The sequence below is a fragment of the Bombyx mori genome, chromosome 12, assembly GCF_030269925.1.
Source record: "Bombyx mori chromosome 12, ASM3026992v2".
In the NCBI taxonomy this organism is placed as follows: Eukaryota; Metazoa; Arthropoda; class Insecta; order Lepidoptera; family Bombycidae; genus Bombyx; species Bombyx mori.
In genome coordinates this window covers 9,127,904-9,153,716 of record NC_085118.1, presented here as the reverse complement: position 1 = coordinate 9,153,716, position 25,813 = coordinate 9,127,904, and the positions used below count along the sequence as shown (strand labels likewise).

Genomic DNA, 25,813 nt, shown 5'->3' with positions numbered 1-25,813 from the left:
CTAACATGCGACCTATTACAAGTATTTTTTAATACTCCAAATTATGCACATATTATACTATAATTATAAAAAACTGGTAAACTTAGTATAGTGGTTACTAAAGACCTTATACTTTTATGTATTCAGCAGATACACTGTTGGCTCGTAATTTTCTGAAAACACATTATTGTGAATGATCCAATAGGCATACATAGAGGCATAAATAATAATCGTAAGTAACGCTGATAGTGGGGCAGTAACCAAATTTTATTCCAATTTACAAACACCTTGCATGATGAAGAAATAACTTTTAATAAAATCAAACCTATTTCTCATGGCATTGCTTAGGCACATTTAAGCTGCCCATTTTATTATCTATAAGTATGATACTTAGATGTTTATGATTTTTTGTCTACTTAACATGAAGTTAACAAAAAGCATGTTGACTCGCTTGCAGCATTAAATTAAGTTCAAACATACAACAGTTTTTAGGATAAATTTAACTAAAATTATAATCTAAAGTTGAGATCTCCATAAATTATTTAACCACATTTGAATCTGTACAAAGAAAGCTTTGTAAGAACCTCTTAGGAGAAAGTTGTTATAAATGAAAAATAAAATCACCAAAAAAAATGTGTGTTCTTTTAGCGAATGAAACGTCAGACAAAGCTTCAGAGATTGATGATAACTTTCAAGCTTTAACTACTGAAACACTGAGAATCGAAGCACCAACTGTTTTCACATGTATTCCTATGAGTAACATAGTAAAGCAAAGACAAATGGAAGACAAAACTAAAATAACACAGGACTATGGTAAGACACTGATATATGAAAATGTGATAAATAAAATTTTCATTAAATATCTATTTAATTCTTTCAAACATCTTTGAAAAACATCTGTTTAGTAAAATAAAAGGACTATACGAGTATGTGTAATTCTAGTATAGTATTTGATCACATTTTGCTACAGTGCATATACCTGACAAACCTGTGCTACAGAGAGCAATTGCAGTACTACCATCAACACTACAGCTACGAAGAGGTATTGTTACACCTCGTAAGCTACTTCCACCTCGGGTGCGATTTGGACCTATACAAGGTAATTATAAAATATATACATATACATAGTAAGCCCCAACCATTTAACATTTCACTTTGATCTATTAAATGGATATGAGATTTAGGGATTTTTAAAAAATTGTAATAAAAAATTTTCACACTACTGATATTTACTGTATTTGTCAAAATGAATTTAAATTATAATTGAATCATGGCAGGAATCATAAAGTTGGAAAGATGATGAATAAATCGACATTTTAAAAATGCTTTGCCTATAAATCTAATCTGTGTTATTGTAACTACAGGTATAAAGAGGATAATATCTCCAAATGAAGTGAATGATCTAAAAACCAAAGCAGCTTTAAACAAGACACCACTATATTTGTTGAAAGAAAATAATCAAACCATACATTTAGATGTATCAGATAAAGGTAAGGTCAATGATATCTAGATTAATCATTGCTGACTGTAACTAAGGCAACTTAACCAACTAATTTTTTAATTTGATATATCCTAGACTGGACATCTACTTCACGGTCCATAAGGTATTAAATGATTACAGGGTTCCATAAAAGTAACGTAAATGCCGTGACCCAATTTAAGTCATGAGGTCTAAGTCTCAGATGTACAGTATAACGGCTATCCTACTGAATAATAGTTAGGATGGTGGTAGCTACCCGTGAGGGTTTAAAATATACCCAACCACCAGTTACCAAAATTATAATACTTGCATGTTTGATTTCTATTGCACACATTATGGATGTCATTCTTAAACATGTGATAAGTTAAAGTACGTATTCATCACTAAATGGTGGTACCTGTGGGATTTCAACACGGGCACAGTAGTATCGCCTTATATTAGTACAATGGTCATCGCGGCATAGTATCGCTCTGTGAAGCACTGCTCTTGGTAGGACTAGTGTTAGCAACGTCGCCAGGTTAGAGCCCCGTAAGCTTATCTACTCGCTTGGAGGAATTTAACATAACCCCTCGAGGTTACTAAAATAAGAAGCAAAAAAAAATGAAAAAAGAATTGTATCGTGTAGGACACAAAGCTTTCACTAGTCTTAGAAACTACATTCGCGAGGCAGCTGCTTTTAAGTTGCTGGGTCTCCTTCGGAGCCTTTGTTCGCCCACCTGTCCTGGTGAAACTGGAAAGGCCTCAGGGCCACCAGTAATTCTTCAACACAAAAAAAAAACATATTATTTACCTTATGAAAACAAATTACTTTACAGATAAAGCCAACTGGCTTTGTTTACTCCCTTTGGGTGAACAAGATACAGCAAACGTGTGGATATATGAAGACGATGGTGAATTATACGGTATAACCACGCACGTCATACCAACACGAAATGCACTGTCTTTGGGTTATAGTAAGGCGTATTGTGATGAACATAAGTTCGCAGATGCAATGCCAGTGAAGGATCTAGATGAAGGTAACTTTTATTTATTTTAAACTATACTAATAAAGGCCTTTCAAATATGGCCTCTTTAAAATAGAAGATACACTTAATTTTTACTTTTTAATGAAACATTCTTGCATCTGTATAGAGTATTTTATTTATCATTTTTTATAAAACCCTTTTACATGTCAATTTTCTTCATCTTTCATTTTGGTATTAATCTTTCATTCTTCCTTGTCGTTTTTGTCTACCTCCAAATGGTTTGAATTCTTTCTACCTAGATATGCTAGTAGTTTTTCTTTTGTTAATATTCTCATAATTCTGTGGCTGCTTTATGAAACGATGAGTACATTGACTGAAAAACAAAACGATTCTAACTATCGTAGTAGAATATAAAAGTCTTAAAAAATGGTTGCCCTTTGAGACGTTTACTCTTACACGAAGGGTGGCTGCCAGCGGTTTTTTTCGGGAATGGTTCCAATGCAGCCTGTACCTATCGACATAAACTTTGTTAGAAATACGATCAACGATGGGATCACATAGATCCAGCCGTTTAACAAAAATATATTAAAATCTATCGAGAAACAGAGTTTATACGACGACTTAAATCCTGTGCAAAGACTTGCGGGAAATAAATACATAGCTATTTAAGGTCCGTTCACACAGACCAGCTCGAAGAGCATCGGCCCGCTTTTTTCTTTTCACACAGATCGGATCGTATAGGTTTGAAATTGGCCGGAGCACTGCCGCCAACTATTTCACACTCCGTAGAGAAAGAGCGCACAATTCGAGCCGGTCGGCTTATTATTTCACACGCAGCGCGTTCAATCATTCTTAATGACAAAAAAAGTGCACATGCAAAAATAAACTTTACTACAATTACCCAAAACTCTGTTTCCAACGTGATAAAAATCTGCTCTCCTCTCCGAGCCGGTCTGTGCGAACGGGTCCTTACTCTCCACCGAGTAATGCAATCAGTCATATCATAGAACATTATTAAAAGACTAAAGTGTGTATTAACACAAAAAAAAAAATGCAACACCAGTCAATACCTTTATTGTCTCATATATATATTTTAGTACGTTTCAATTATGTTTATTCGTAAGCGCATATGAAAGGATTTTTATAGAATACGCAGCAGCGTCTAAAGAGCAATGGTGGTGTTACGAATGTCGTAAACAGATGACATCGGCGACTTCACTACAACGACACATGCAAGCCCATCACCATGTGAGTAAATACGTAAATCTGATTCAAACTAGTGAGGTGAATTCCAATAACAAAGGAATTCTAATAAGAATTGTTAATTAAATTAAAATGATAATTGTTTACATACCATATCTGCAAAGGATACATCGCTTAAAATTATTTTGAACAGAATTGAGAGCGAATCGATGATGGTTTCGTTCCTTTCCCTCCTATATCAATACGTACTAGACGACGACCGAGCTTTGCTCGGTTTTTTTTTTTGATAACGCCATCTTGTTGTGTCTTTAGAGCGGTTAGTTGCCCTCAATTAAGAAAAATAGTATTATTATTCGCCAATAGATGTCGGGAAGAGTTGATTATGGAAAACATGAAAAAACAACATTTTCTGAAAATAAATCGTAGCTAGATCGATTTATCGCCCCCTATCGTATACTAAATTTTAGGAAAATCGTTGGAGCCGTTTCCGAGATTCAGATTATATATATATTAATATACAAGAATTGCTCGTTTAAAGGTATAAGATAAGATAAGATTATTCATTTCTATATCTATCTCATCGGACATTGAGAATAAAATATTATCACAAAGTTTACTATTGAATCGTGCGTATCAAATTGTGCGATCTCGAGAAATAGTGAATATTGAGTGTGAGACTAATTAATGATTTGAAATTGAAAAATTAAAAAATAAGAAAAAAGGAGCCACTCCAGAAAAAGTAGTGCTGGAAATATTATAACGAAACAGACCTTCGGTGAGTTCCTACCAGATTACCTATTATCCTATCGATTGCGCTCTAAATGTAATTTAAAACAAAACTAAAGAACCAAGTCCAAACTACTTTTACTTTTTAATAATTCGTCTTATTAAAACCAATGTTTCGAATAGTTCACGTTGTTCATGGTCACGGACTTCTTGCCCAGTTGTGCTGGCCTAACTCCCTGAGTTACCAGCTTAAGTAGGAGAAACAAAAAAAAATACTGAAAAGACTGAAATGTTTTTCGTCGACTTTGTGCTAACTACCGTTGAATTTTCTATACAGGCTATTTAAAAAAAATTATAAATCTAATTTAGTATAGGCAACCTTCCTATAAGACCGTAGATACGTTCCTACAAAGTCCCGTGTTGTGCGAAATTAAATGAGATATTATTTTTTCATTAATTCAGTTAAAAAAAAGAGTATTTTTTTTTAATGAAACATCTCAACTATGCCTGTACGTACTTTTTTACCTATTATATATAAAAAGTAAGCAGTAAAATTTCGGTTATTGTCATATATTATTTCTTCATAGTGCTGTAATTTTCGAAATAATTTTAAACGAAAATCTTGTTATGATGTTGTGGAAGTACCGTGTTGTACTATAAGAGGGCTTTGGTGAATTTTTCTTTTCATGTTAGAGTGGAACCGTGTTGTAAAATAACGTGTTATAGAATGGTTAGCTGTATTCGATATATTAAACTTATCATTGAATCTTTATTTTTGACAAATGGTAATGATTTTTCTCTTGAATCACAAAATCACAACTCACCATAGACATGGAATTGTAGATTCGTTTATATTGTAAGTTCGTGTTTATTTTGGCCACAAATGACGTCAAATTCGATTTCGAGTTACGTATTAATTGTAGAAAAACTTTTTGTAGGAAGAAAAAGCGATTCCTCAGAAACGTTATCGATGTCGTAATTGTACTCGAAGCTTTTGCAGGCTGTTCACGTAAGCTGCTTTAATTTTATTCATCAGATAGTTTAATGTTGAATCAACTGGTAGTCTGAACTTCGTAAAACTAGAATTGAACTTTTACGCATACAAAAAAAAACGTGTTTTCCTTTACGATAAGGTTCAGGCATGTCTCCCATCATCAAAATTTGTTTTATTATTTCAGATTAAAGCGGCATTTAGCACAGCATTGCCTAAAGAAAGATTTCATGTAAGTCTTCTTAAAATACAATATCGTATTTAATAGACAAAATATTACCGTAACTAATAGTTAAGCTGCATACTTATGATCTCATTACAGAACACAAGAAAAGCTAAACAATTCGGAACAGAATTTGACTGATTCTAGTCACAACTTCTCTCAAACTCTTGACGACAATAGAACACCGTCAGATGAAAGTTTTCAAAATTACACGAACGGTCTGGATTTCTCAACGAATCTTTTCGACGATCGCATGGCCGGTCTCGATATATCAAACTCCAGGCCCGAAACTGAATACAATCCTTATTCGCTCGACGATAGAGTCGATAATCTTTTGACTAGTCAACTCGATTTTCCGAATACCATGCAACAGAATGAAATTAATAACGAGGTACGTAATATATGTACGTATATAATTAAAAAAATATTATTATAGGACTTTTTGGCGGGAGCGTGAGAAGTGAAGTTGTGTGATTTGTTTTATTTTGTTTATTTAGTGCTTCTTCAGGTTTAAATGTGTAATAACGGTGGTTTATTAACTGTTTCATATCTGTGAAAATGCACAAATGTGGGAAAATGAAACAAAGCCACTGGACGTAACTTCTCGGGATCCTCCAAAAAGTCCACTGAAAAAATCTCAGTAAATGACCACCGTTTTGCTCAGATTATATTTCATCTCATATTATCCCATTTCATTTAATTTCATCCCAGTTGATTAATTTCTCAAATTACTCATCTTCATTTCATTTTATTTCATTTTACTCCATATTATGATTTTTCATAAAAATAAGAATATAAATTAAAATAAGACATGACCTAAAGCTCTTAGTTAGCAGGTCATAAAATCCGTTTAAAAATAAAAATTATTATAGATATAGCTTAATAATATTAAACATTTAAACGTTTAAGAAACACTTCATTATTACATTTCAGAATATACCAGTACATGAGACAAAGACTCTAGTTTCGTGTACCGTTTGCAATAAAGATGTTGAAAAGGAGAACAAACGAGTGCATTTAAAGTAAGTTCTTTTTTTAAATGCTTTTGTAGGCAGACTGCTGCTCAGTTAATGGTGAGTGGTCGCCGTCGACCGTCAGCAATATTAGGAAACATCCGCCGATACTCAGATAGCTACTTAATAGTTACTATACTGAGATCTTAGAACTTATATCACAAGGTGGGTGGCGCATTTACGTTCTAGATATCTATGGGCTCCAGTAACCACTTAATACCGGGTGGGCTGTGAGCTCATCCACCCATCTAGCAAAAAAAAAACATAAAATAGCCAGTGTCATTATATTTGCAAATGCTCACAATTGACAAGCTACAAGTATTTATTTTAAAATTACAGAGAGTGTCGAAGGAGTTCATTAAGATGCGAATGCGGCAGAGTCTTCAAGAGTAAAATTAGTCTAGCAGAACACATTCACTCGGACCACACTTCGAAGATAACTGACAATACGGTAAACACAAAATAAACTTTTCAAAACGGACTCGATCAATGTTTTTTTTTTATTGCTTAGATAGGTAGACGAGCTCACAGCCCAAATGGTGTTAAGTGGTTACTAGAGCCCATAGACCTCTACAACGTAAATGCGCCACCCACCTTAAGATATAAGTTCTTAGGTCTTAGTATAGTTACAACGGCTGCCCCACCCTTCAAACCGAAACGCATTACTGCTTCACGGCAGAAATAGGCAGGGTGGTGGTGGCTACCCGCGCGAACTCACAAGAGGTCCTACCACCAGTAATTCCGCAAATTGTAATTTTGTGGGTTTGATTTTTGTTACACGATGTTATTCCTTCACCGTGGAAGTCAATCGTGAACATTTGTTGATTATGTATTTCATTAGAAAAATTGGTACCCGCCTGCGGGATTTCAACACCGGTGCATCGGTCGATCTAATACACCGGACGTCTTATCCTTTAGGCCACAACGACGACATAACATGTAATAAATAGAATTGAAAATTCGACCTCATGTCTCGTGGTTGATGGTGGAATTAATTTTGTAAAATCTATGGGTTCCAGTAATCGCTTTGGGCTGTGAGCTCGTTCATCTACGAAATTAATAAATTTACTTAATTAGGCGATGTTGTTTTAAAAAAAAAACTTTTTATAATAATATATCGGAGCTTCCGAATCACGGTCACCCATCGGTGTAATTATGACTTAATAATACAAAATTTTAACACAAAATCAACTTCAAAGAAAATAAAATGAGAATACCGTCGAAGTTAGTTAAATAGAAAGTATTGTGTATAATTCAAATAACTACTAGTCAGATTTAAATTCAATTAAAATGGGACCACACGAGATGCACCAACTTTCAAATAAATAACAAATTATTAAAATCAATTCACCTAGGAGGAAAGTCTGAGATTCTGACGGACGGTTCTCTGAGATCTTGAGGAAGTTCTGAATTTCACAAAAAGTAAAGTCCAATTGAGAACCACCCCCTTTTTTGAGGCCGGTTAAAATCTTTATACCGTTTATTTTTAACATCAACCTACTGACACACCACCAAAGTACTTTCTATAGTTACAATCTCTGAATTGTCAATAAAACATGTACAAAACCCAAAGCATAAAATACAAATAAACAAATATGGATGAAATTAATTATATATATTTTTTATAGGAACTCAAATTAGCACCGGTCTCAACAAATGAATATAATTATACTTGTGAAGTATGTGAACAAAAATTCAAGGTAAATTAATTTAAGCCTAACATTGGGAACAGCTTGGGAGTATAAACTTTAAAACAAAATAAAAGTAAAACGAATAACTGAGAAATCGCTAAACATGCAGAAATAAAAGTAAATATTGACAAATATAGAAACGACGGATGATACGCGTGGATAGTAGAATAAGAGAGAGAGAGAGACGCTATATAGAGGGATAAGAGTAAGAGGAAAAAAGTAGAACTTCCTTCTTCTTTGAATCGGGTAAAAATCCACAGATTGGGCACATTTCACTTTTTATTTATTTATTACTTAGATGGTTGGACGAGCTCACATCCCACCTGGTGTTAAGTGGTTACTGGAGCCCATAGACATCTACAACGTAAATGCGTCACCCACCTTGAATTATAAGTTCTAAGATCTCAGTATAGTTACAACGGCTGCCCCACCCTTCAAACCAAAACGCATTACTGCTTCACGGCAGAAATAGGCGGGGCGGTGGTACCCACCCGCGCTGACTCACAAGAGGTCCTATCACCAGTAAATTATTCACTATAATTCCATTAATGTACCTAACAAGAGATGTGTTTACGGCTGCTCACGATTTGTTTATGGGCTCAATGTAATGGTTACGCTGATACTGCTTGTTCGTGTCTTTGTAAAATAATAAAGGAAGATGAAGAATAGAAAATTCTTCATTGAAACAGAAATAATAACAATGTACTGGTATGCAACACACACAAGCCTATGATAACGTTAATACAATTAAGTGCTTCATGTTTATTTGTTGATTTTTTTTATTGCTTAGATCAGTGGACGAGATCACGGCTCACCTGGTGTGAGGTCTTTACCGGAGTCCATAGACATCTACAACGCCTCAAGCCACCCACCTTGAGACAAAAGTTCTAAGACCTCAGTTTTAACAGTACGGTACAATGGCTGCCTCATCCTTGAAACCGAAACGCAATACTGTTTCAAGGCACAAATAGGCATGGTTGTGGTACCTACCCGTGCGGACTCACAAGACGTCCTACCACCAGTAAATGTATTAGTATGATTGCCATATAATTTGATTTTATTATTTCACCAGCGTCGAGGCATATTGGTTAACCATTTGTGGCGCGTTCACAATATATCCGATTCTAAAGTGCCTTTGGAGAAACGCGTGCGCCATTTCCCGTGCGTGGTGTGCCCCAAAGTGTACGGAACCGCCGCGAAGAGGAACCAACACGTGCGGGTGCATCATCCAGGTGATTGTTTTCCCAAATACTATAAGCTGGAAAACAGGTACAGAAAATATAAAGAAAAAAAAATTTTTTTCTTTGTCTCTGCCTTATCCCCACTAGGTAGGTAGGGTCGACATAGCGAATTTTTAATTCCATTCTTCTCTATAGTTTTTTCTTTTATAGGTGACCCTGATTCATTTTCATAAGTCTTCTAATCCCCTCTTTGGTATAATTAGTAATACGAACTGTACATATTAGGTATATATTAAATGAAAAAACCCTCGGTATTTTCATAAAGAAATGTACATCTAATAATAATGTTATTAACGATTGAATGAAACACCATTAGGAGCGTTTCATCGTGATGACGCCCACAGAAGTCTGCTGGATTTAGGCCACTCCGATTTTTTTTCCTACCTAGCTGAGAGCCTTGAGAGGCTATTTCAGCGTAACCTTAACTAGTAGGTGAGCTCACGGGGCTCAAACCTGAACCTCTCCGAATGTTCGCCATAATGACCGGTCCTGCGTAGTCCGCATACAGTGGATTCCCGCCATCTTTAACAGGTCGAGGTCGTCCGTCCTCCTAGTTGGAGGTCTACCCACTATTCGCCTATTAGCGTTTACGGCACTCAGAGTACTAGCACTACGGTTTTATTACAAACAGCACAATAGATAAACTGCTGAAATGACTTCGTCCTCTTTAAGACGTATTCCTCATATCCGAGTATCATGACAACCGCCTTACAGAAGCTTCTTCTTAATAATTATGCTGCATCATCCCCTGTACTCTGTAAGGTGTCCAATGATATCACCATCGGACCTATGTGTCGAGCTGGAACATCTTGCCATCGACCGTGGTTTTTTGTCCGTATCAATGTGGCCAAAATTTTCGAGTTTACGTGGATATATTCATTTAAGACAGGTGGTGGGAAATCTAGACGTGCTCCGGAGTTGATTTGACATGAATATGTTTGTCTAAGATATCCTCAACGTTGTTCTATATAACCATCACATCACTGAGTGTTTTCTAATTAAACCTTTTCGTTTCGTGTTGACCTGCCTATTTCTGCCGTGAAGCAGTAATGCGTTTCGGTTTGAAGGGTGGGGCAGCCGTTGTAATTATACTTGAGACCTTAGATCTTATATCTCAAGGTAGGTGGCGCATTTACGTCGTAGATATCTACGGGCTCCAGTAACCACTTAACACCAGGTAGACTGTGAGCTCGTCCACCCATTTAAGCAATAAAAAAACAAGATTTTTTTTAAGTGCCAATAAAGAAGCCAGTTTAAACGGATATGCAGGCGCTGAAAAAATTCCAGCGCAGTCAATAGAAGGCGGCGTCCGCGTGTACGAGCCGGCCCAGTGCTCGTTCTGTCCGCGCCAGTACGCCACGCGGGCCAAGATGCTGCAACACGCCAGACTACACCATCCACATCTGGTACCAACGGAGACCCTTACCTACTTAAAACTTCAATAAAAATACGTTACCAGAATCCCGTTTATTTACTGTACTGTGATTGTATTTTCAGATGAAACGACGTGTCGAAGAGAAATAAATTATGTACTTATTTTATTGGAATATCCCACAAAACGAATAAAATATGGTGTCCGTATGGTTGTTTTATTGGAAGTTTTTGTTATACCTAATTAGTGATAACCCTAAATAATTCTATGAAATTAAATTGTAGAAGTGTAATACCGAAATACCGAATCGAATAAAACTCGAACCAAACAAACTACAACGAACGTATTTTGCCTTAACAAGTCTACAGTGTGAATTTCTAGAGACAGACCACTGCTGCGGGGCTCTATTGGGTATATTATCGTACCTACTCTATAGGTTTACAAAATTTTGTTTCGGTTTATATTAGCAGAGCAGATCTTTTTTTTTATTTCATACGCATACGCATGTCTAGCGCTGAAGACTCCAGAACAGCAGAGTACGTGGCAAAAGATATTCATGAAACTCACTGGGCAAACGCAATGACTCCAGGATCTTGAAAAGGATATGACTGGGTCATCTCTATTTTATAAACAATTATTTTAAAATACAATTAAAACTTCGCTCTCATGTCTCAAGGTGGGTACTGCATTCACTCTAATGAATGAAGTCTAAAATTGTCGCCAGGTACATACGTCGTGTTCATCCATTTACGCAATAAATAAAATATTAGGTGACCACTAGTAAATAAAAATAAATACTAAATTGGAATAAAACTATTAAATCTAACAATAATTTTGATAGCATTTCCTCTTGTAGTAAGTGAATTTCCAATCCACTAGTTCCACATATCCATGTTCGTTCGGAGCCAGTATCTTCGTTAAATGTTTAGTAATAATATTAAGAAACTAGCCGTACTCGCCCGCTTCGCTGGGCATTTAAAATTAACATTATTATTTATTGTCATTATTATTAGGGAGTCCAACACTCATACAAATATTAGCCTAACCATTAAGTTTTTTTACATGGATACCAAGTTTCAAGTCAATCGGATGCATGGTTCAGTAGTTATAACGGAACATCCGTAAAAACCACTGTAGATTTATATAATTATAGTATTAGTATCGATTATTCGTGTTCTGCTGGGCATGTCAAAAGTTTTTATTTTATTTCCTTCAAAATAGAACAAACTTTATAACTGGTTATTACTATCTATAATTCAATAACATGCTTCGAAGAATCTTGCAATATCTGTATTACTACTTATCTTTCGGCTACGTATACCTATATGTACATATGAATTAATGTGCTGAACTCTTCGGAATGCCGATAACATAATAAATACCCCGATTCTATCCACCAGTATAAGCAGAGTTTATGTTTACGATGTCTATTTCTTTCCACCATGCTACTGAACCCAATAGTGTGAAAGGGATGTAAATTGTCAATTGAAACTGGTTTTTTGAAACATCGTTTGTATGAGACGTAGGTCAGTTTAGTATTTACTTTGTTTTGCCACGTTATTAATTAAATAAGTGGGTTTGTCATTACAGTGACAGTGTTTTGTGTCTGTGAAACTTATGTAGGTTCTGAGTAAGTCCTAGTTATTGATTTTATGACAAAATGTCAAGAACCAGCAGTTTTTTAATCCCTCTAATACACATTTGAAGAAATCGAAAAATTTTGCAAAAAAAATAATGAAATGCCTTAATTGTGTTAGTAAAATGGATTACGACGTTGTAGAAGGTAAAATCCCTAGGGATCTTTTAGAATACGATTTCGCAGAGGACGCAATGGATTTTGAGGTTAGTACGAATAATAATACTCACAAATAAGATAGGTATTGTTGAAAATTCAAAAAAACAACAAATTGTTTCATATTAGAAACTTTGACAAAAATATGAAACTTTTTCATTTTTTCATATTTAGATTTAAATAGTTATTAATTTGTTGAAGTTTAGCGACTGACATTTCTAATTCCTACTACCTACTTGAAATGTAGATCTACGATCTACTCACTCGTCACTTCTATCTTATTTAATTATTTATGGTAGGCGGTCACTGTCAGCGCGAATTACAAGTTTTTTTACTTAATTATCTGTAGTTTAGTAGTAGTGTACGTTCGTATGTACTGGTAGCCTTAAATAAAATCATGTTACATAGCAATAAATGAAAATAATGAATTTATCATATAAATTTATTTCGTTTAAATTTACCATTATTAAAAGTTTTATCGCCTATCCCTAAACTATAGCCATATTCTTAAATACTAATTTAATACTGTTCGTTAATATTAAAAAATATTATGTGTAATAACTATGCATTTGACATAGTAAGTTTGTTCATGTTATATTGAGTTTACGAACATGGCAAATTAAATTAGCTTTTCGTGCCCATTTCACTATCACTATCAGTACTCTAAGAATTACGTACAAAAATTTAGGCAATTGCTTGTTTACACTAGAAATATTCAGATAGACATCAACTCGATTCTTTGCTAAATCACATACGCTGTTTGTACAAACGTTTGTTTACAACTGTTAATACAATCATCCTTGCATTCATGTAAAACGTGTTGAACCGCAATATATTATTATCGCTGATAATAATGCAGTATCACATAGCACTGCCACCTCACCGTCTCAATAGACAGGATAAATCCCGCCTAATAACGGTTCATAAAAATAATCAAACATACACTACCTGACCTACATAGGTACAAAGCTTAGTATTTAGCTACTACGATAAGTTAATATTTACATACACTATTTTACACTTATTTAAAACCGACACCAAGACGTATTAAATAACACTAATAGATGTTAGTTCGTGTTAGTTTATCGCTGCGCTAGTTTTTGTAGTGGTCGACCGAGGGCATACGCCAAACATGCAAGACGGCGGCGGTGGTGGCGTGGCGTGCTCACGGATATTTTAGTTGGTGTGACAACCGTTCCGCGATAAACAGGCTCGTCTGTCATTTTATAACACCGTGCTATTACCGACGCAACTTTGTAAACAATCGCTATGGTCTGCCAAGGCAAGTGCGGTTGTGGTGCATTATGTAGACGTTTATTTTGCCGTGAAAAACAGCCTCCACCCGACAGTGACCATGAAGAAATGCCTTTCACATTGGTAAAAATAATGATTACATCAAACAGAAGCTAAAATTACTCTTGAAAGAATGATTACATTTTAATGTTTATGACTAATGATACGTACGTGTCAATTCAATTTTTTATTTATTGAATATCGGCAGTGAATAATGTTATAATAAAAATTATTAGATACAACGGCATTCTGTTTGCTGAAATATGATGATTCGATTAAATTATTATACCTACAAAATGGTAAGGAAAAAATTATAAAAGCTGATTGTAGTTTATTTCTGCGCTTACCTTGAAAATCAGTAAGTAGGTGATATTATGAGTAGGTACCCGATTTCTACAATCGGTGCTGTTTTTTTTTTCTTCTAAAGTAAAGATATACAGAGATAAGAAATCTTAACTCTTAACAAATAAAGATAATTCTCTATTATTAAAATGTAGGTTATTACTTATAATCTAGAAATTATTTAAGGTCAATTATTTTCATCTATCACTTCCATTCTATTTTATACATACATTTACCTATACCAATTTTTCAGTGAAAAGTTTTGCCTCTTTATTAGATATTTTATGTGGCTTATTTACTTGAAGACATAAATAATCAACCATCTAGTTCCCCTTAGATGTAGATTCATTAGCTATCACAATCCAGCTCAGTGCTCAGCCACTCAGACGTTATATATTGATCGCTTAGGGCAGACAGTTAATATAAAGGCACTGTAGGTCTATATATACGTAGCAAATGAGGAACGACTACCTACACGTGTACCTATAGGATTATCTTAGAACATCTACTATGTACCTACATAATGATTAGTAAGCAATAATAATACTTTGCTACCATAACGTAAAATAATAAAAACAACATTCATTTGCTAAGACAAGCATAAATATGTACAACATTTCAGTACCTAGTTTAAAATTTCGTCAACCCTCGCAACGCCAATGCAAAGGCTTTGATAGATATTAAACTTTGAAGTAATATGAAAAGTAATATAGACACAGACAAAGTAATATAATATGTAGATAGATGAAAGCCCCGGCCATTTGATAATTTTGTTAAATATATGTGTGACACATTTTTATATTTATAAAGTGGAAATTAATTCTAAATTGTGTCGCTTTTGTATCCCGCATTTTCTCTGCTTCGTTTCGCAAGTCTCTTGAGTGTGGTAGAGCGCATTCATTATTAGGATACAGCTTGAAATTAAACTGTACACTGGACGTACATATTTTCGTAGTTGCGAATCTTGACCGTATAATACTGAGACCACCAAGTTTTCTAATTTCCTCTGTGTAAGCGACTTTAATAATTCCTCCAGTAAAAGTACTGGAGGAATTATTATATTAGGGGATTATTATTATAGGGTATATTTTTATAGTACGTTTACGTAACGTATTTGTCGCAGAAAGGGGTGGCATGAGCGGGAGGCAGATAATTCGCCTCTCCCCTTGATTCGATACTGTTAGACCGAGGCTTACTCAATAGTTCCTGCTTCTGCAAGAGGTAGCCCTCTCTTGATGATCCGGTTCGGAGCGACTTGTGAAGTAGAGGCATCGCAGCGCAAAATTGATAGTAAAGAGCGACCGGTTGGTGGTATACGACGTTTAATTCAGATATCCTAGAACAGCAGCGGCGCCACTGGGAGAGCCTAAAGTATAGCCGTGGAGTCGTTTTTATCGGCTACTTCGTCGGTCAGGCTCTTGGGATAGCCTCGCGTCTGGTTGCAATGCTAATCGCGTTTGCCTCCTAAACCTACCTGCCTCGATTCTGTCCCGAGCGGGCTCGGATGCTCGCGTAGACTTCAGAAGAGTCGTTTTCTGGACCCCTTAAATTATCATCTATACTAATATATAAATCTACAGTGGTTTTTACGGATGTTCCGTTATAACAAGTGAACCATGCATCCGATTGACTTGAAACTCGGTATCCATGTAGAAAATACATGTAATGATAGGCTAATATTTATATGAGTGTTGAACTCCCTAATAATAATGACAATAAATAATAATGTTAAGTTTAAATGCGCAGCGAAGCGGGCGAGTACGGCTAGTCTTCTATAAAACCAAATTTCAATGACAGCCTGCTCTAATATCTACCAGTACTATTAATACGTTCATTTTGAGGAGTTACTTGATAAAGTAAGTACAATTTAACTCCGTGAGTACCCTTGTCCCTTACTATTTTTATTCACTGCCCATAAACCTACTTACTTGCACGCAATCTTGGGTTCGGTCTTATCGATTAATTTAGACATGCGATACTTAGTATTTGTTAAACTAAGCTTGTCAATGTGATTTTTGAAAAAGTAAGTAAGTAAATATTATGTGTTGTATGTTGTTTATAGCCACATAAACTAGTAGGTATCTATATTATGCAATATTTACAAACGAACATTATTTAAAGTGTCCTACTGTGGCTTTGGATTATTTAATCTCAATTTACACCGGAATTAAAACAAAACATTCTTTTTATTCTGTTTGTGCTGATTAATCTCCAAAGCGGCTAAACTAATTTTAACAGTGCTTTTGTTGACTGACAGTGAAATTCTCAAATCTTGTTAAAACACCATTTTATCTAATACTTTTAGGGTCGGGATAAAGTACTCACGGCATTTATGGGCTCCAACATGGCTCCAAACTCAATAAAAATAATACGATTTACTGTTACCAGTATTTCAGTTTGACATATTTTAATTTCATATCATATGTTATATGTTTACACTGGTCTTTTTACTAATGTGACTCAGTGGCCTGAGATTTTTTTATTCTTCACACGTTGCAGAACCGTCTTATAGATAGTTATAGACTGGCCATGGCACCAATTAAAGCAAGTCGTGGTTTGATGATCTCATACTGTTTGCTGGAAGTGATTCAGAGGTTACACGTTAATGGTAATGAACTCGTGATTAGTTTGATAATTATTTAATAAAGGAAATACACAGTTAATTATTATTTTATGGGGAATTTTGAATTGCTCCTCTATTTAAAATTCAAGCAAACTAAATCTCCCAACTAATAATCCACTGCATATCAGATAAATGACAGCGTAACAAGTTAACTACTTGATTACCTAAACATATTTTATTAAAGCACGTATAAAATGAATCAAAATCAGATGGCCTTTTTTATCTAATTTACGACAAACAACGAAAATCTAGCTGAAACCACTAATATGTAGATTTTAAGACAAAATTACTCACCGTACTTATAACAAAAATACTGATTTGCACCCTAAATTAACCATCTTACATCGGAATTTCCAAAATCATTTTCTAAAACTGCATAACAAATAATGATGTTTACATTATCAAATTACATTCCACGAATTTACTACTCGTGTAGCTAAAATCCCAAGCACCCAACTTTATTTCTTTTTGTTCTTCTGAACCTCTTTCGTTCTTTTGAACTTCTGAACGAAAACAAGATTTCCAAATGTTGTTTGAAGCTCTTCGCAACAGCGCTTTATCCCTTTACACATACTCTTTATAACCAAAAGCATTAATTTGCGACGCGGCTATGAGCATAAAAATGCATTTAAAGAAGTATTTGGTGAAAAATGTACTGTAAAAATGTGCTGGGCCCATGCAAAAAAAATTATTATGACCAATGTAGACAAAATTAAAAGCAAAAAAAGGAGAAAACTTTATTACATACAGGATATTGATGTGTTACACACTGCTACATCTCCAGATATGTTCAAGTCTGCATTAGCAGCTTTTCTGATAAAGTATACCGACCAAAGAGACTTCATAATTTACTTCAAAAAAGAGTGGGTATGTTAAAATCCGAATTGGTATCTTGGCTCTTCAAAAGGATCTCCTGTTACAAATAATTCTCTTGAGTCATTTAACAGATCTATTAAAGATTCCCACACTCTTCGAGAACGTTTTCCATTATCCAGATTTTTGTTTTTGTCTTAGATATGGTGAAAGAATGGTCAGAAACCTATCAATTGAAATCATTTTCAAACTCTCCTTCGATGGAGCTCAAAGATTGCACCGCGGGCTACCAATGGGCGAAGTCAGACCGAAAAGTAGTGGTCTTAAAGTCAGATTCCGTTAAAAAGACCTACTTGATTGCAAGTTCAGGAGCATTAACCGTTCAGTTTGGATAAGACTGGAGTTCTTTCGACGAATATAAACAAGCTGCTTTCGCATATTGGACGGTTGTACTGCCCATAAACATAGATCAATGGAATAATGGTGACTGAAATTGTCCGTATTTTTTCAAACACTACATTTGCAAACATTTCATCGGACTTGATAACAGGTTGAAATATGTGACAACACCTGTAGAAACTAAAAACATACCCATCGGCATAAAACGAAAACGCGGACGTCCAACAAAAGCAAAACCTGCTCTAATCATACATTAAGAAGATTTATTTTATGTCGTAATTAAAAAGATAAAAAAAAAACTGAGTTACCTTACTGTTTTTCAATTGTTAGTGTATATTAAGATTGCACTTAGTTGATTTTTTGTGCACTTTAATTGGATAAACATGAGCGATTAACTGGTGTTTCATTTAGAATAACTCATGTTCTTAACATTTTAATAGGTGACGGATTTAAAAAAAAAATTAGATATTTTGTTGCACATACAGAATTATTAGTTTTACTTTTAGTTAACAAATAGTCATTCAGTAAAACAGTTTAACTTTAAAGATCAAACAGTATATTAGATTTGATTTATTTGATGAGCAAATTTAGTGTGCAATTCAGTATTTTTGGTGGTAATTGTCGAATATTTGAATAGGAAAAATCGCGTTTACAGTTGTAGGATTAAATACTACCCTTATTTTATATCTATGAAATTTTGATGTAGTTTGAGTAAATTAATTTATGTTACTATTTTATGATTGTAAGTGTAATGAGATGCAGAAAATGTGGGGAATAGTGTACTTTTCACCTTAGGATTAGAGGCAGTAATCTTTTTCGATATTGAAACACCACGCTCCATCCGTCACACGATTTGAACTAGCAAACGTTTCACTGAAACTCAAGGCTGTTACTATCGTAATGAACTAGATTGTAAATTTTCTATCGTTCAAAGAATTTACGTTAATTAAAGAATAATGATTAGATAATATTTTTGGCTGATTGTAGGTAAGTTTTAAGGTTCTTTCGACCAACCGATACGAAACTACTTGCCTGAGTTATAATTATACTAAGCCGTATATAAGTATTATTGCTATCATACTTATAAATCCAGTTGTAATTATCATTATCATATATGTATGTATTAACGGTTTTACATAAAATCTAACATAGTTTTGTAAGTCGAACCAGAATCCGGGAGTTGTGGTCTCTTGAAAATTATTACATACTAGCTGACCCGACAGACTTCGTAGTGCGTACTCGAATCCTGATCACGCAGGAGCAAGTCACCGTCGTCGCCCTAGACACGTCCTTGCGGATCCATCAGATCTGATAACTCTTGCATTAGATACCTTCAGCTCTAACACTAGGAGCAGGCTGAGGAACCCCGGTAACCGTACTCGTCGAACTCGACAAAGAGGCCGACGTGCAACCTAACCCATGCATCAGCCCGCTGAATTTCTCACCGGATCTTCTCAGTGGGTCGCGATTCCGATCCGGTAGTAGATTCATTCGCGAAGCAATTGCTCTTGAGTTGTTAGGTCTCCTTCGGAGGCGCTCGGGCAGTTAGCAAATCCCACCCCTCCTGGCTGAGCCTTTGCTCGCCCACCTGTCCTGGTGAAGCTGGAAAGGCCTCCGGGCCACCAGTAATCTTTCCATCATAAAAAAAAAACTTCGTAGTGCCTCAATCAATAATGTATAAAATAAACTTAAAACAAACAAAAGGAAACCGTCCGACAGGGGACACATCAAAGGAAAAACAAAATTGTTATTTTTATTTAATTCCGAACATTTTCATATTTATCTAAACTTTTAAACCTTCTCTGGACTCACGAATAATTCAAGACCAAAATTAGCCAAATCGGTCCAGCCGTTCTCGAGTTTTAGCGAGACTAACGAACAGCAATTCATTTTTTTATATATAGATAGATTATTATTATTACGAACGAGTGCATTCATTACCATCAATCGTAATATATGTTCTTACATAAATGTTTCTGCTTCTGTCGTTTTAAAGCTGTTTTACGCTCTCCAACCGAAACGACATGTGTGCTTAGTGGCAAACGTAGGCAAACATTCCAACTCCATACAAATTTGTGTTAACTTTTACGCTATCGAGGACGTTAGAACACTCGCACTAAGTACACTGTTGTCTTATTAAACTAGACGACAGCATTCACACTTTGTTACTTTGTTAAACTACGGTAACTATTTAACAACGGGGAAGACGGAGGACCTTTCTAAAAATATACATTCGGAATGTAAAATTAATTTGATAGCGTCGTCTATAGACAATAGCAATAATTTATTAACTTAAACCAGACTACAAAGGGAGTCTGGTGTAAGTTAATATAATAAATTTTATTATTCTATGGTGCCCATCTAACATTATTTACGATACTTCTTGTTGCAGTGCCAATTGGCGGAATCTCAGGACGTAAATTTTACGCAAACCTTGTCAGAGCCCTTGACTATCGGCTCGCATATTATTTGTACTGGAACGCCGAGCGAAGACATACCATGGTAAAAAAAAAACTGTCACTTATTACATACAAGCTTTTGCCCGCTACTCCGTCCGCATGGATTAGTAACTTTGGCATAACGCTAAATTTTACCCCCCCACTTCATTTACGTAGAAAGTGAAAATATTTTTTAATTATATATTAGAATGTTAAGGAAGCTATTTAAACCCAATTTTGAAACATTTTTTATTGGTGCTGCATTTGTATTGATCTTACCGTAATGTTATATAGCCTTCCTCAATAAATGGGCTATCTAACACTGAAAGAATTTTTCAAATCGGACCAGTAGTTCCTGAGATTAGCGCGTTCAAACAAACAAACTCTTCCGCTTTATAATATTAGTAAGTAAAGTAAGTTTAGATTGATTTACGAGAAACTGTCAAATGAAATATGCTCTTTCATACAGATTTATCCGCTTTCATTACTTTCTTAAGTTTGAGCAGGTTTTGTACTATAAGTACTGAATGATAGTAAATTTATTAGGTTCGCAATAAACATAGGAAGTGAAGAATTAGAGGCGGGTCGTTCGGACATCTCTGTGCATTTTAATGTGCGACAACCACAGTGTTACGTAGTGAGGAACACACGTCGCCGCGGGAAATGGGGTCCTGAAGAAACAACGGCATACAGGTACCTAACACTAATTAATGAATTTATTTTTATCGTACATGATTCGATATCGACATCGATTGCGTCATAGACTTTCAGATTTTATTAGATTAGGTACAACAGATTTCTACAAGCCATATTCATAATCGATTATTTTAAATTTCGAAAATCTGCAAGATAAGATAATTTTTTCATGAACCTTATTTCATCTGCATTACAATGTCATGTCTTTCGGCTGCAGACATGTTGTAGGGTGCAGTGTGAGTTTGTTGTTCAAAGATTATTATGCTTAAAAATGTTTAATGTTATGACTGAACCCGGGTGACGCGGCTGTTGATTGTGCACTGACGATTTGTGGAAATAAAGTTAACGCGTCACGCGAATTATCCTGTTAAAAGTGTTCGGTAATACATCATCGAACACATATTATGCAGATGATTGTGGTACGCCGAGATACTTACTGTTAGAAGTATCATGTTTCTCTTTTTACTATACCATTTGTGTAGGCTAAATCTTGTTCACGTTCTAAGCATTATAACTGAGTTTTGTTACGGTGGCGAACAGTGCAATAAAAATATCACGCCGGAATCACCCTAAATAATTCCTCAGAGCTCGTCCCGTAGAACGATACCAAATAATAAGAGAACCGTAGTCTCTCCGAAGACTCGGAGTTTCCAAACAATCCTAGAGGCATTTGTCATGAAAGTAATGGAAAAAAACCAAATCACATTACGCAGAATTTTACAAAGCACTTACTTAAATTAAAATATGTTGGTTACTTGTGCAGGCTATACCCGTTCAAAGTGAACAAGCAATTTACGATAGAAATAGTAGTAGATGAAACTGAAACACTATGGGCTGTTGACGGAGACCACTACTGCAGTTACGTGCACAGGAATCCGAGTCCCTTTACAGCTCGCTGGATCGAAGTCACAGGAATCCGAGACGCATTCTTGAAAATATCTAAAACTGACAATTATCCAACATTAGCACCCGAAAGGCCGGAGGTGGGTAAATAAAGTTATAACTTATCTGCTAACTTTAACACTTATGTGTATATAATATAATAAAATAATCATCATTATCCTGCCCTTCTCCCAGTCACCTGGGGTCGGCGCAACATGTTTTCTCTTTCCATACTCTTCTATCATATACCATTTCTTCGCTCACTCCCGTCTTAGCCATATCATTTTTCAGGCAATCCATCGATTTCTTCGTAGGACTACCTCTTCCGCTATATCCTTCCATATTCATAGTTAACATTCTCTTACCAACCTGATTTTCATTTCGTCTCATCACATGTCCATACCATCCCAAACGCGCACTTCTCAGCTTCTCTGTCACAGCTGCCACTTTCAGACTTCCTCTAGCATATAATAAAATAATATAATAAATAATAATATAAGTATAAAATTAATAACTAAAATACTTAGGACGGCGCGATGCTTTGGAGCTTATTTCGGCCAAATCGAGTAATATTTCCATGAGAATACAATTGATTGCATATCAGTTTTTAATATATTGTTTAGTGTGCTCTAAGAAACAAAGGGTTAATATGTATATATTTCTAACTGAAGGCTGTCGGGGCACAAAAAGCGTTAAATTATTGCTTTTTTATTACAGTACGAGCTCGTGGCGTAATGTTAAGTTGCCAGAGTCTATAAACATTAATAAATTACACGCCGTCACCCACTCCGATACACGAGTTCTAAGTTTAAGTATAACGGCTGCCCTACCTTTCAAACCGAAACCCATTACTGAAATTACAGAAATAGGCAGGGTACCACCACCTACTCGTGCGAACTCACAAGACAACCTATCATCGGTAAAATTAGTAAACCTCAAGGTTTCAGTCGTCATCTTTAGTAATTGTAGTGATTTTTATCTGTGGTAAGTTAGGCTTTAGCGAAAATCAGAAATTAACACACGTCATACTACTTCGATACATATACATATATTTTTATCTTTATTTTTATCTTTTACAGATCTCTCTAACAACCAGCATAGATAATCCTCCAGAAACAGAGCAACCAGTTTGGAAACCAAATCTCATAGCTAAGATAACGAAAGGAGTACCTGAAGGTTATCAACTTGTTATCACTGGAAGGTTCGTTACTACAGAATGGTATAAAATACAGTAATAGTACATTGTGCACCAAGGAAGAAAAGTAGGACATTTCTTCCCGCGTGTAAAATTGCCAAACAAATTGGCAAACACGCAGGATGAGATGTCCTACTTTATTCCCGCGGTGCACATACTATTTTTTCTCCTACCAGGCCGAAAGTTCGTAGAATACCGATAGTCATAAAAAAACAATTTAACTGTTTTTAAATTTTTAAATAAACTACTACTAATTGAGGAAAAAAGGTCTTTATTAGCGGGGTATATTTTCCGTTAATATGCCACGAATACAGGAACGGTAAATATGGAAAATGCGTTTACAAAAGCTATTCGGTTGGATACCTACATATGTACATATTGGAATCCTATTTATCAATGTGTATGTGATGTGCCGATTAGATTCGCGAAAGAAGAAAAAATTTGCCGCAAATGTAGGAATTGGGTCGCACTTTTTTAATCCGCGAATAGTGAAAACGCGAGTGAGGGAAGCGCGAATAAGTAGCTTTAAATGTAATAATATCAATCGCTTTTGAGCGAAATAGGACAATAAAAACCAAAAGTATAATAACGTTAGAAAAAAATCTTTCACAAACACTTATTTTCACATTGTGCTTATTTATACTGTAAAAGAATTAAATTGTATTTCATTTAGAACAAGTATTGTTAAAATTTAAATGAAAGTTTAAATTTTCATTCGTAGAACTGTAATTTTTTAACAGACTGTAAGAGGACGATCCAATTTTATTGTATGAGTTGCCATAGACATCTACAACGTAAATGCGCCACCCACCTTGAGATATAAGTTCTAAGGTCTCAAGTATAGTTACAATGGCTACCCCACTCTTCAAGCCGAAACGCATTACTGCTTCACGGCAGAAATAGGCAGGGTGGTGGTACCTACCCGTGCGGATTCACAAGAGGTCCCTACCACCAGTATCGAAATCGAACGGTCATATTAATACGCCTGATGTTAGGCGATCAACGCTCTTTATGAAGGTTATTTTCTACTATCCTCGGCTACCGAGTTCCAAACAGGCCGCACGTGTATGATCACTGGCCAAAAAAAAAAGAAAAAAAAACTAACGCAAGCACAGGGTACTGAACAAATTTTTATTAGTCGGCATTAATAACAGGCTCCGACCAATGCTACATTCTTTCGCGATCGACCTCATGGACGGCGCCCGCGAGTGGCCGCTGCCGAACATTCATCTACACGTCAACGTCCGAGCGCACGTAGAGTCGCAACGGGATCGGCAACTTGTCGTGCTCAACGCCTGGCTCGGTGCTTGGGGCATGGAGAGGAGACAACGCACCGCCAGACTTATTCCTGGAACATTGGTGCGTTTCAACTTCAACAGCTATTCATCCATTATCAGATGATACTCATTTTGGATTCATAATGAGTATCGTCGATACTTGATACTATATCGTCGATACTTGATACTATATCGTCGATACTTGATACTATATCGTCGATACACGATACTATATCGTCGATATTCGATACTATATCGTCGATATTCGATACTATATCGTCGCTACTCGATACTATATCGTCGATACTCGATACTATGTCGCCGATACTCGATACTATATCGTTGATACTTACGATGTCAAAGCAATTTCGACCACTTTCAGACGGGCGGCTCTACAGTGTAAACTTTTTAATATATAACGCTGTGCTTTCCAACCTGGGGCCCAAGCCCCACAAGGCAGCAATTTGATAATTAAGCGGGGGCAATCGCACTAAATTAATATAGAAAATCTGTATTAAATTAGAATGTAAAAAAAATATAGAAATGTCAAAACATGATTAAAACGGCTGAGTTGTTCATTTTATTATAGGTACTTACAATTCGTTCGTTATTTTTCCAGACTACATTTCAAATTGTCCGCGGTCCGACTGAATGGTCTATATACGCTGACGATATGCTAATCGGCGAGTTAGAGCATCGCGCTTCACCAGGAGGCGTGAAGGCACTGCGCGTCAGGGGCGACCTCTACCCGCAGAGAATCTTTCTATGTCCGGCTACCAGCACACCGATAAGAGACTGAAAAATATCTAAAACAAAAATTACAGTAGTTTTAATAATATTTCATATAACGCGCTGTAATTTGGAGAACAGTGGCTTCGAATTCTGTAAATAAAATTCAGCAATTAAGACCGTATCAATTACATTTTGTTATTTCTAATAATAATAAAATATAAAGAAGAGAACCATGACTGATCGTAGGTACTTTGTAAATTAATTACTGGATTTTAAATAAATTATGACCTATGCCTCGAAAAATTTAGTTTTTTTTAAATGTAATTTAATATTAAGTAACATATTTATTGTTTACACATTAAATAATACTAATGAAAAAATTAAAGGATAACAATATGCTTTATTTCAAAATACAATCGTTAATAAAGACTGTATAATAATATTTTA

General features: G+C 35.4%; 3 protein-coding genes across 6 annotated transcripts in view; 2 read left to right on the top strand and 1 right to left on the bottom strand.

The window, feature by feature from the left end:
- Positions 1-11,091, top strand: part of LOC101735754 (PR domain zinc finger protein 10) — a 13,032-nt gene extending 1,941 nt beyond the window's left edge. Inside the window, exons 4-17 of one of the 3 annotated variants that reach the window (XM_004929464.4) lie at positions 628-792; positions 950-1,078; positions 1,344-1,469; positions 2,275-2,475; positions 3,572-3,672; positions 5,292-5,362; positions 5,532-5,576; positions 5,667-5,958; positions 6,501-6,589; positions 6,920-7,031; positions 8,209-8,280; positions 9,344-9,503; positions 10,782-10,918; positions 11,010-11,091. In XM_004929464.4, coding sequence (XP_004929521.1) covers positions 628-792; positions 950-1,078; positions 1,344-1,469; positions 2,275-2,475; positions 3,572-3,672; positions 5,292-5,362; positions 5,532-5,576; positions 5,667-5,958; positions 6,501-6,589; positions 6,920-7,031; positions 8,209-8,280; positions 9,344-9,503; positions 10,782-10,918; positions 11,010-11,036 — 1,727 coding nt within the window. In that variant the 3' untranslated portion in view covers positions 11,037-11,091. Of the gene's footprint in view, positions 1-627; positions 793-949; positions 1,079-1,343; positions 1,470-2,274; positions 2,476-3,571; positions 3,673-5,291; positions 5,363-5,531; positions 5,577-5,666; positions 5,959-6,500; positions 6,590-6,919; positions 7,032-8,208; positions 8,281-9,343; positions 9,504-10,746 lie in introns of all 3 variants that reach the window. The other 2 variants (XM_004929463.5, XM_012693220.4) reach the window with 2 other exon arrangements.
- Positions 1-12,912, bottom strand: part of LOC101736414 (trypsin, alkaline C) — a 22,254-nt gene extending 9,342 nt beyond the window's left edge. The window contains exon 1 of the mRNA XM_004929468.5: positions 12,751-12,912. The gene's annotated coding sequence lies outside the window, so the exon portion shown is untranslated. The remainder of the gene's footprint in view (positions 1-12,750) is intronic.
- Positions 12,255-25,813, top strand: LOC101736193 (galectin-9C). Of its 2 annotated transcripts, none has more exons than XM_004929466.5 (7): positions 12,255-12,726; positions 20,539-20,648; positions 21,131-21,277; positions 22,044-22,263; positions 23,242-23,363; positions 24,512-24,716; positions 25,254-25,813. In XM_004929466.5, the coding sequence occupies exons 1-7, from the start codon at positions 12,619-12,621 to the stop codon at positions 25,431-25,433; spliced, it is 1,092 nt and encodes a 363-aa protein (XP_004929523.1). In that variant the 5' UTR covers positions 12,255-12,618; the 3' UTR covers positions 25,434-25,813. The 2 variants fall into 2 exon arrangements, with proteins under 2 accessions (XP_004929523.1, XP_004929524.1); XM_004929467.5 differs by lacking the exon at positions 12,255-12,726 and adding an exon at positions 13,855-14,053.

Bases quoted from the DNA above. Each gene is read 5' to 3' on its own strand.
- LOC101736193 (XM_004929466.5), top strand. From the start codon at position 12,619: ATGAAATGCCTTAATTGTGTTAGTAAAATGGATTACGACGTTGTAGAA. The intron at 21,278-22,043 runs GTACCTAACACT...TTACTTGTGCAG, and splicing joins GAAGAAACAACGGCATACAG to GCTATACCCGTTCAAAGTGA. The intron at 22,264-23,241 runs GTGGGTAAATAA...TATCTTTTACAG, and splicing joins TAGCACCCGAAAGGCCGGAG to ATCTCTCTAACAACCAGCAT.